We start from the raw sequence: 11770 nt of genomic DNA, 5'->3' as shown, positions 1-11770 counted from the left end.
TTCCTATGTCTGGGGATATTGAGGTAACCTCACACAATCTTTGTTCCTGCAGTAAAACAGCGGTGATTTGTGGCACAGTGTTAAACGTGGCATCCATCTAGGCAGAGCCTCTTAACAGCGAAATTCCCCAGAGAGCATGGGAGGCCATTTACAACAACCAATCATACAGTAGGCGAAGCAACCTCAGTTCTCTTTGCCAATAATGGGATAATGCACAAATACTACATCACATTTCTTTCGCCATGTTTATGTTGTCAAGTAGTGAGGTGATATATGAGCAGGAAAATAACAAGAATAAAATCCACATATTTGATTATGATAAACAAAGCATTTTTAATTATTTTCCCCCAAATCCATCACCTTTAACTGCTTCTGGGATTATTGATCAAATGTGCTGAAGGAATACATGCTGATCCTAAACATGCATGGGTTTGACGGATAAACAAAAGTGCCCTCAATCACTGGCAAAAACGTGGGAAGGTTGATAAAGGGTTTAGTGGGAGTGTGTTACTTTTGTTAAGTGCTTGCACGGTAATGGCCTCGAGCTCCTGAAGGCAGCCACAGCGTGACTTCTCTCACCCACCTTGAGGAAAGCTTTTAATGAGTCTAACAACCTTTTCTCTTATTACAGCCCGAGCTCAAACGCACTCGGCATAAAAAGGTGAGTAAGACCTACGAAATATCAAAGCCGAGGAATAAAGGTGAACAACATCAGTACAGGTAAAAAACAAAAACAACCCCAGAGCCAGAGGCAGGAGGAGTAGCAGCGAGCTCCAAGCACAGCGAAGATCAGGCGATAAGAACAAACACTGATCGAGTCGGACAGATCAGAGAAGGTGGGTTGCAAAGTGGATTGGTGGTCTAAATGTAGGCAGGCCAAAGCTGCCTGAATTGTAGTCATAAACTGAGATTGTCCAATAGGATGCATAAAAGGGTTTCAGTTAGGTCATTAGCTGATGTGGCCTGAGATGATCTGCTGGGATTGTGGTTGAGCTTAAGTTTGTGCCCTGCATAAAATAATGGTACGCTTGATTATACCTCAATGTTTTGAGCAGCAGTTACTAAAAAAAGAAAAAGCGTGAGACTAAGGGAGAACTTTTTTTCTGTTGTGAACGAGGATCAGAATCAAGAACTGGTTCAAAGCTTACCAACCCATCTGAATCACACTCGTACAAACATATCAGTTCATTTTATCAGTGCTGGCATGTTTTACTGACAGTTGCAAAACAATGACGTCAAAGTCATGGCAGTGCAGCTTTGGCACATCTGAGTCACATGCAAGCCTTTTTCTAATCTGTTTCGACACTTTTCAAACTCAGAGATCATAAAACTCTTTCTCTGATGCTGAAAACCTCCCCAATCTGACTCACATGCAGAACTACCGGTAATAATGACTTTGGTTTCTCTAAAGTCTGAAGAATATCCATCCATCACTAGAACAGTAGAATATGCTAACTCACTGCAGACTATTAACCTTCTGTTTTACTTCGGCTCAAATTTTGAAGCGTCACTCGGCTCATTGTCGTGGTTTTCCAGTCGAAGATTCAATATCAGTCCAACAGCATTGTCTCCCTTTTGAGAAAAGGCTCTGAAAACCAATTATTCATTTCCTGCTCATGACCAAAGAGCAGACAGTAGAAGATACTGAGTAGGCTGAATGGTGGGGATCAAAACCACAGCAAAAAGAGTTTACATTTGCATTAAAAACACATTTCTAAATGAATGACTGCTGCATGTGTGATGTAACCTTTTTGGTTAACATGCCAGAAATACATCAACATATCATTTACAAGTCAAATTTGCTTAGTAGTAATACAACTTTGTACACTTAAATCTTTTTAGTGTACTTTTATCAGCAAAATGTACTTTGACAGCATTTGTATCTATATATCAGCGTACAATATTATGGCATTTTTACTGGATATGTATTACAGAGGTAGAGCTGAAGCCATTTAATATAAATGATGGGGTTTCTCAGAGTGCTCTGAATCCCATCCACAGTCCTAACACATGCATGTTAGGCTACTTAACTAATCATAGGTGGGTTTCCTCGAGTCCTTGTAGAGGGACAAAAAGTAAGAAAATGGAAATGAGGACAAAAGATCAGCAGATTATTCTGTCAATTTAATGCGAAAAATCAGTTGTACATAGTCAAAAAACAACTTCCTTTGAAAATCAAGGTATTTCTTCTTTGCTCAATTCAGAATAAAATGTGAGTCTCAACAAGCTGTTCTAGTTCATTGATACATCCTGAAGAAAAGAAATCAAGACTATTGTTGCCGATTAAAAAAAAAAAACACACTGAAATGACCGCAACTCTAATATAGTGAAAAATAAAAAAATATGTTATTTTAAATTTGGCACATTTCATCCCAAGTAATGAGTTCTAACATGTGCTAATTAGCAGCAATCAAAGAAAATCACATCTCCATTATTGCAGAACAAAGTCAGAAAGGCTACAGTAATTTTCTTGTCTCCAAGCCTCACATATGATCTATTAGACTTTAGTGTTCTTCATTAGCAGACAGTTAGACAGACTCCATTCCTCTGTGCTCATCAGCACTTAGAAAAGTTTCATCCTCATTTTTCCTTGCAAAGTAATGCCCACCACTACCACACACTTCCAAACCTCAGAGCCTGTGGGTTGTAGAAGCACAAGCAGATTAAAGACAAACAGAAAGGGACGTTGTTAAGGTCGAGTTGAATGCATCTGCTCACAACCTGAGAGAATTTTCATTAGAGGGAATTAGGATTTGAACCACTGAGCCCACTTCCTCAACCTTTAACCTTCAGGGTACAATTCAAAGAGGTGGAATGGAAGACATACATGAATCCATTTGAGTTCTTCTTCAACTCTCTGGGGAACTTTTATGAACAAGGTTTAATTTTCATAAGTAACAGCCTCAAGAGGCTCCAATGTTTTATATGCTATAAAAGTAATAAATTATAGTCCAGTGCACTCACTGTGATCAAGGCGTGAGTATGGGGGTGTGTGGGCATGCAGAAGATATATACCCATACACAATATGAAAGAAAGAGAGAGAAAAAAGAAACCTAAAGAAAGAAAAAGGGAGATATTTAAACACATCCAGAAGAGGTCAGCTGCAAGACTGAGCCATTGCACTGCCCACTCACTCCCACATGCTCAACATCATTAAACACAAAAGGGCACAACTGAAACAATGCTGCAATCTGCAACACAACAAACAAGCGAGACAGAGCTGTTGGTGCAAGCGTGCACCATGAGAATCTCACAAGAGCTCTTCTCTTCTCTTCTACCAAGGACGTCCATTTCTGGTCCTAATCTCTGGACTATAAATTGATTATTCATGAAAATATGTTTGATCCCTTATGGAAGTGAGAGCATTTTTAAACCTGGGTTACTTAATCTCAATCTGCGATTATAAATCTTACAGAAAACAAGCCTGAAAGAAAATCAATTCAGTGAGAATGTATTAGTGAATGCATTTGGTTTAACATGTTTTTGGCTGGGATATACTGAGTAAATGAGCCATACTGCCTATTCAGCCCTCTGGGCTGAAAATTTATTGAGTATCTTACGCCACCCGGTGGGCTGGACAATATCTAAACAAAGGGGGAATAAATGACAGCTCACAAGAAACAGGCTGGTTATATGTGCAGTAATAATGCAAAACATCTGTTTCACAGTCACATCATTAATTGTGAGTCTCTGTCATTTAGGATCAAGCTGACTGTCAGTTAAAGAAACAACTTGTTTATGTTTCAGAGCTTCAGGGCCGTCACAGACCACCTCATCTAGAAAGAAGACATTTTGAGGATGGTTAGTGAGCCACTTCCACAGATACTCCAGGTTGGCATCACACTGCCAGGGGTTCCCTGTTACGGTCATCTGAAAAGAGGATTTTCTGTCATCCAGCAGACCTGAGGGGAGATACCGTAGCCGATTCTGATTAAGCAGCAGAAGTTCAAGGTGTTGCAGACCCTGGAGGAGCGTCACTGGCAGCTCTCGGAGCTGATTCTCCTGCAGAAACAGCTGTGAGAGTTTCACGTTGTGACTAAACGTTGAAGGCTTCAGGGAAATTAATTTGTTCCCAGCGAGGTTTAGTGTCTCGAGGTGATGTAGGTTTGCTAGTGTGTCGGGCTGTAGCTCTTGCAGATGGTTATGACTTAGGTCGAGATTTTCCAGATGAGGCAGCTTCTGAAGCAGAGCAGCTGTAATGCTTGTTAAACGGTTCCCAGACAAATCCAGCCAGGTGAGACTGCTGTTGTCGGAAAACCACTCTCCATGAGCTTTTTCAATTAAATTATTCTTCAGCACCAGACTACGGAGCAAGGAATGGACGAAGACTTTGGGGGGCAGATGAATCAGCTGATTACCTGTGAGATCCAACGTACTCAGGTGAGGAATGGCACCCAGTAGGTCTGAAGGAAGGCTTGAAAGATTAGTGTGATACAGCTGGAGGTGGTTTAAAAGAGGCACAAAACTCAGATGTCTGGCTGTAATGAAGCTGAGGTTTCTGGACTGGATGGACAATCGTGTGATGTTGGGATATAAACCATCTGCAGGAAAATATGTGAGGGAGCTTTGGCGGCACACCACCTCTGCACTCGAAGGTAGAAAGGAGCAAGTGCACAGATCTGGGCACGAGTGGGTGCCTCTCGTTTGGTAAGCATATTCAGCCAGAGCAGTGAGAGTAAGAAGCAGCCACAGGTTCATCTTTAAGAAAAAATACACTGAGAAGAAAACAATAGCGTAAAAGATCAACAGGTAATAAAACGGTGACAATGTGATTATAAATGTGTTGTTACCTGAAAAGCACAGCTGAAATTCCTTCAGGTTTTGATCGCTGACTTGATTTTACACAACTCTGAGGATATTTGATTCCAGCAATGAGTCAGGATAAAATGTTGCAATAGGCAAACAAAACCAAGCAAACAAAGTGAGTGGTTACTGTTTTCTGTACTTTCTAAAAGTAAGTTGATGTTACCACACATAAATCAATATTTTTTTTTCAGTTTTTCAAGAACACAATGTGCAAGGGTACATGTGTGATACATTATTAATTAACTTGTGCAAAAAGAAAACAAATAACAAAAATAGGCATTAGGCTTAATTTTTATCCCTCAAGTTCACAACCATATGTTGGTGCTTGAGATTCAGAACTCAGCCTGTTAATGTTAGCAGTTTAATGAATAGAGGGATACTATTCCCGAGAATAGCAGGTTATAATACTATAGTTTAGCAGAAAGGTTGAAAACGGGTGAAATGGTTGGCCTGGTTTTGGCCAAAAAGCTGCCTACAAATGTCATTCATTGTTTGAATAAAAATAACAAACAAACAAACAAAACAGGAGGTTTTAGAGATCTCTAGATGTTCTGGTGGGTGGATTATTTTCCTTTGTGTGAAGCTAAGCGAAATGCCAACATAAAATCCATGATAATACTGCAGACTTTCTCATTTAAATCTAAACAAGAAAACAATGTAACATGAACACACTTAAATTTAATGAAATAAAAAACAAGACAATAGTCTTATTTATATCAGATTTATTTATAGTCACATAGTTATCATGTTTTAGTGATTCAAATCCGACAGGCCGAACTGGATTTCTTTTCATGTTAGATAAAGACCAGCAGGAGTAATATTAAGACTGAAGGTTTAGTTCATTTGCTGTTAGTGATATTATTGAACGACCTGCTAGAGGCTGAGGTCCAGCGCATGTGATGGAGTCTGGCAAGAAAGCCTTCTTCTTGTTCTCGTGAAGCCACCTCCATAGATACTCTGCCTTCCCATCACAGAGCCAAGGGTTGACTGTCAAGTCGAGGCCATCCTCTTCCAGCAAGTGAAGTTCATCCAGCAAACCTGGAGGAATATGGCTCAGCTGGTTTTCATCCAGACTCAGGTGTCTGAGCTGAGTGAGTCCCTGGAACAGGTTTTTGGGCAGCTTGTTGAGTTTATTCTGAGTGAGGAAGAGATGTGTGAGGCTATGCAGGCTCTGAAATGCAGATCCATTCAGCGTGTCGAGCTTGTTGTTCTGCAGGCTTAGCCTCTCAAGTTTGCTCAGTTGACTCAGAGAATTTGCTGGTATCTTATCCAGACGGTTGTTTGAGAAGTCAAGGTTCTCCAGGTGGGGCAGCTTCAGAAGCAGATTAGTTGGGATCTCTGTTAATTCATTTCCAGATAAATCCAACCAGGTCAGGCTACTGTTATAAGAAAGCCACTCTGCATCAGCTTTTCTAATAAGGTTATTCTTCAGCACCAAGCTCTGTAGTGGGGCGTGGCTGAAGACATCTGCAGGCAGATTGTTTAGCCTGTTTCCGGTGAGATCCAAAGTGTTGAGGTGAGGAACGCCCCTGAGGAGATGAGAGGGAAGGCTGTGAAGGTGATTGTTGTACAGATGGAGCCCTTGCAACTTGGGTATGGCATTTAGATGGGCCTCAGATATGGAGGTGATGTTTGTGAATTGGATAGTCAGCAAGGTGGTGTTCTCCGGGAGACCGTCAGAGGGGAACTCTGTCAGGGGAAGCTCATTACAGACCACCTCATTTCTTCTGGGATAACAGGTGCAGAGAGCTGGGCAGGAAAGAGCTCTGTGGCAGAAACATGACAACCACAGAAAAGCAAGAACATACCAGGACTTCATATCTAGAAAAGAACACGAGTAGAAGTGAGAGTTAAATACAAGGAAATTATTACATCTGCATTTGCTACAAAACAATGCTACAAGTAACAAATCTTCAAATCAGTTTATGCACATGGCAATCAGACACAGTGAAAAAAAAACAAAAAATACCTGCTGCAATTGAATGTGTGTCCATCTGCAGACTGCTGCTTATATCAGATTTATCACTGCTCACTTCCAAATTACTCATTTGTGGAGACGAATCTCCCAACCTAATCATTACTTATTGTGTAAACACGGACCAGTCACTGCACAGTCATTTGTCAAGGACAGGCAGTTACAACAGAGTGAGCAGCTCATACCTCACGGGAAAGTACAAGAATAAAATACTATAGTTCTACTAAAAACTCCTGAAATAGATTGCTGAAGTCTATTAGTTAATGTCAGAAAATAAAAATACATTGTTGGCTAATTGGTTACTATTGGGTAAAAAATGAAACTACAAAAGATATTTGTACTTTAGATTTTCTTTTAAACAGTGGAAAGGGGATGGGGTAGGCAAGGAAGGAAGGAAAGAGGGAGCTTGTGAAAGGGTAAAAATAAGCATTCCCAAATTTGGTTGATTTATTTTTCTTGGAACAATATTTATCAGCAACACAGAATGTTTGATCAGCAGGAGGGAAAAAATATGTCATGCAAACAGTATAAAGTCAGCCGACTCAGGCCTAACAGTTCAAATAGTTTGTCCAGTTAAGGGGCACATCACACCTAACATTGAAATTAAATTATTTTGCATACGTCACTGTTTAAATTGCACAGCCTCTTTTCATTTAACAGCCTGCTATTAATTATTATGTTAAAACATGGAAACATACAGATGCCAGGAGCAACAGTGGAGCAATTAATGTTTTCCCAGAGGTGAGATCTAATGACCATTTCAGTATATTGAACTGTTCAACAGTGAGAGCTCATTAAAAGGAATTGAACATGATTAATTGATCAACAGAATTCAATTAAGCTATTTAGCGATTAGCTGAATAGAATGCCAGCTGTGATAGGACTGAGGGCAGGAACCCTCGAGACGCTGGTGGTGGAAATAAAGATGGAGGCTTGGATGGAGCTCGAGTAACATGGGAGAGGCGGACATTGGGAGGAGGTGGGTTGCAGAAGTGTATGCAGGGAGAACGACAAAGGAGCAGTGAGATATAAAGTATGCGAAGTTGAGGTTGACTGTCCTGAAGAAGGCAGGAAGAAAGATGATTGGACTAAACCAATGAGGTCGGCAATGAGTTTAATGGTGTTGGAAAGTAGAAGTGATATATTTCAATTAGTATGGAAAGTTAAGTTGTGGTTAAGTTGGTGGAAAACATTACTTTAACACTTACCTGATGTGTAACCTATTTAGTAGGAGAGACAACGTATACCCCAAGTTAATATTGCGATGACAGGATAGTCTTACGTCCATTTTCTCTTGATATTGCCAAAAGGCCAAAAGCCAAAAGAGTCCCCAGGCATCCCGAGTGCCTTTTTAATAATTCCCAGTGGCACCATGTGATATAAGAGGGTGTTGAATAGCCATATTAGTTAATTACGTATTGTAATTATATCTAAAGTATTGGTTGGCATTAATAAGGGTTATTCGATAAGATGTTTACTACGTAACACCAGATAATGGTATGGCTTGAGGGCCAATTAGCAGCAGTCTGTAAAGGTCTGTCAGTTACATCAGAGGCTGTTGCTGGCACCGTGTCTCACCACTGGGCTACATTGTTTTATGCCATGTTATGGTTTGGTATTTTAATGTTGGTGAATAAACCTGTAGTTGGTCTGCACCTCATCTCTGCCTCAAGTCTCCTATTTGAACCCAGCCGCTACATTCTAACAGCTCAGTTGGCGCTAAAGAAATATCCTCCACACCATTACACCGCCATCACCAGTCTGAAGTGTTGCTACAAAGCAGGATGAATCTATTCTTCCAAATTATGACCCTTCTGTCCAAATGTTAGAAAAGAAAGACTCATCAGACCAGGGAACATTTTTCCAACGTTTTGTTTAATTTGCAACCTCAGTTTTCTGTTTGTAGGTGTGGCGCCTGATGTAGGCTGCTGCTGTAGCCCACCTGCTTGTGCATTCACAGACGCTGTACTGCATAACTTGGTTGGAGTTTACCAGAGTTTGTAAGGTTGCCAAATTCGGAGTGTCACATTTTGAAATAATGTTGTTTTGTGTAAAAATCTATATAAATGCTAGAGTGTGAAAAACAGTCCACTTGACAATCCAGCCTCATAAAGCAGATATACAGGGAAGAGCAGAGGCAGTAAAAAGCAAAGTCAGGTCAAAGCCAGGAATGCTGTGCTCCTGGCAGTTGATTGACTATTGCAAGCTTACTTGTGTTTTTTACACCCATAATTCAAAAACACACAAAAATCACAAAAGTAAATGAATCAATTAGAAAAACCCCTTAATTCATAAGGTAATTAGAGTCTCTAAAAAAGCTGTTAAAACATAAAAAATACAAAAAAGAAATTCTATCTCAAAAAGTGGAGGAGAAATGTGAAGTAGGATAAATAACTCAAGTACTTTACATAATGCTTTAGGCAAAAAGAATTCATTTTTTTTTAAAAAAACTGGAAATAAAATTAAAAGACTAACTGCGCACTGACGAGAAAAAGAAGAAAAACACCAGGAGGAGGCTACATGTCACCTGAGACATCAGTGGCCTGTACAGCAGGGTTCATTCATTTGCAATTTAACCGGAACAGTCACACAGCTGATAGACAGAATGGATTAGACCTGCAAGTACGAAAAATTATTTTAGCATCTGGGCAACATGATGAACTATTAAATTATGTATGATGAGTGCCAGTTGGCTTTAGGCTGTTCTAAAAGATTTATTCCAGTGGAGCCCACTCACTCCACATGCACTTGTGAGATAAAGACGGACCTATTCTGGTATAGTTCAAATGGTCTCTTAAAATACGCTGTAGTCAGATGTGATACTGCTGACGGAAAGATGGCTTCAGTGCAACTATAACAACTATTTTTTTAGTGCTGTTCGGCAGTTTAAGAAAAAAAGTACTAATACTACCAAATACTAAACCTTATTGTTTTTAATCCTTTTTCTTTCAAATTGATTGATTTACTTTTAAAGACCTGGTCAAGATAGCATCTGTACATCACTACTGTTTCTGACGCACTTTCTATATCAAAGTAAGTCTGAATAGTTTTTAATGACGGACATCAATGAACAACATAAATCAACAGAGCTACTCATTGAAATGCTGTTAATGTATTATATTATTGTTATTAAAGGGTTTCTTTTAATGCATCACCTTGAGATTTTAAACATACTGTATATGGACAATCAATAATTATCACAAATGGGAATAAAACCATTGTTTCTGTATCGTTCAGATTATTCTGGCATGTGTTATAACAGTTGTAATTAAAGGCTCATGAAAACGTAAAGCCTTCCACTTAAAACTGTATTTATAAATCTACAGAACAACCATATATACTGGATGATGTGGTGCTGATTTATACAGCAATATACAGCAACACTTTGTGTGGTATGATACAAAGAGAGATCTTTTAATGTGTACACAAATGTTTACACACACGCCTATGACAATGATCGAGAAGCAAATTAGAATTAATCACGAAGGATACAGCATGCACTTTCCTCGAATGAAATCCCAGTTGTCATGACACCAGTTTCCTGTCCACATTAGTATTTGGATTTTGTCACTCGCAACAACACACGTAGACACTGCTTCCATTACTGCATGTGAATGGAAATATTATCCAGGGTTCACTGTGAAGAGAAAAACACAAGAAAGGAAATGAGAAATCCCAGGTTGCTTACACAAAATCCACACCTACATTTGCTAGCTAAATGTGTGAAGACCAATTCCTCAAAAGTTGGGATTCTGTATGATCTAAATAAAAACAGAATGGAAGGATTGGCAAATCTCATAAAGTCCTATTTTATTCCCAAAAGGACAGAGAAAAGATATCAAATGCTTAACATGAAAAAATATTAGTTCACTTTGATGTAACATTGCAACAAAGGGCTGGAAAAGTAAAAGAAAGGAACATTTTACAACTAATTAGATTAGCTGGTAACAATTAACATAAAATGAGCACCTTAGACAGGCATTTCTCAGAAGTAAAAATGGGCAGAGATGCAAAATAATCCACTCACAAAATATGGAATAATTTCAGGACAATGGCGTAAGACTTTGAATATGTCATCTTCTGTATTACATAATATTATCAAAGGATTCTGAAAATCCAGAGAAAAGTCTGTGCGCAAGGGACAAAGCTAAAAATCAATATTGTGCAGCCATGATCTCGAAAGGCATATATACCCATCCAGAAGGCGTCGTTTTCAGGATGCCTCACATATTTCAGCGAGACACTACAGTTCAAGCCAACAAATGGAAATTTGGCACATCATGAAACATAAAAAAAGAAGACATAGGACTTTTGAGCAGCTAGAATTTTAAATGAGACAAGAATGGGACAACATTCCTCTCCCAAAAGTCCAGCATCTCAGTTCCCACATTTATAGACTATTGTTAAAAGAAGAGATGGTACACAGTTGTAAAGATGTTCCAATCCAAAGATTTTTTTAGACCCATTTCTGCCATCAAATGAACTTAAAAAAAAGTACATTCCTCATTTTAAACATCTGATATACTTTCTCTGTTATATTGTAAATAAAATATCGGCTCATGAGATTTGCAGATCATTGCATCCTGTCTTTATTGACATTTTACTCAGCATCCCAACTTTTTTGGAATTCAGGTTGTACATAAAAATCACTCAAAAACCCCAGAGGAATCTTTATTTGTTTAAGTTAAGCTCTCCCTGTAGTCCTGAGTGAGCACGCTGACCTTTGCAGGGTACAATAACGTTCTCTTTTTTATCCAGGTGGTCCTTGTGGAACTTGGTGCGGCAGCAGCGGCATTCGAGCGCTGGCGGAGGCTTAAATAAGTCCCACAAAGGCCGGCTGCAGACCTCACAGCTGGATGGAAAATGATAGAGTGCGAGGATAAACTCATGGCCCCTGTGGTTGATGTAGGAGCCGCGATCGCCATGCGGCACAGGTTCCAATGGAGTGTCCTGTTCACGCCTGATGTCGTCTTCACTGTTATACTGGA

General features: G+C 39.5%; 3 protein-coding genes across 4 annotated transcripts in view; all 3 read right to left on the bottom strand.

The window, feature by feature from the left end:
* Positions 1-3694: 3694 nt before the first annotated feature.
* On the bottom strand, positions 3695-4699 carry LOC309689633 (uncharacterized protein; the record flags this gene model as incomplete). Its single annotated transcript, XM_082506210.1, has 1 exon — positions 3695-4699. One exon carries the CDS (start codon positions 4697-4699, stop codon positions 3695-3697), a length of 1005 nt encoding a protein of 334 aa, XP_082362336.1.
* An 853-nt stretch (positions 4700-5552) lies between these two features.
* Positions 5553-7384, bottom strand: LOC309689310 (uncharacterized protein). Its single transcript, XM_082505612.1, has 2 exons — positions 6777-7384; positions 5553-6628 (listed from the first exon to the last, which is right to left on the bottom strand). The coding sequence occupies exons 1-2, from the start codon at positions 6883-6885 to the stop codon at positions 5628-5630; spliced, it is 1110 nt and encodes a 369-aa protein (XP_082361738.1). The 5' UTR covers positions 6886-7384; the 3' UTR covers positions 5553-5627.
* Positions 7385-8639: 1255 nt separating this feature from the next.
* The window catches only part of LOC309689403 (rho-associated protein kinase 2-like), a 39421-nt gene continuing 36290 nt past the window's right edge, over positions 8640-11770 (bottom strand). For both annotated transcript variants that reach the window (XM_082505794.1, XM_082505795.1), the window contains 2 exons: positions 11504-11765; positions 8640-10419 (listed from right to left, as the gene is read on the bottom strand). In XM_082505794.1, the coding sequence (XP_082361920.1) occupies positions 10406-10419; positions 11504-11765 (276 nt within the window). In that variant the 3' untranslated portion in view covers positions 8640-10405. The remainder of the gene's footprint in view (positions 10420-11503; positions 11766-11770) is intronic.

Source organism: Aulonocara stuartgranti, assembly GCF_965226115.1.
Source record: "Aulonocara stuartgranti genome assembly, chromosome: 15".
Classification (NCBI taxonomy): Eukaryota; Metazoa; Chordata; class Actinopteri; order Cichliformes; family Cichlidae; genus Aulonocara; species Aulonocara stuartgranti.
The sequence above is the reverse complement of the archived record's forward strand: the minus strand, read 5'-3'. Positions and strand labels throughout refer to the sequence as shown.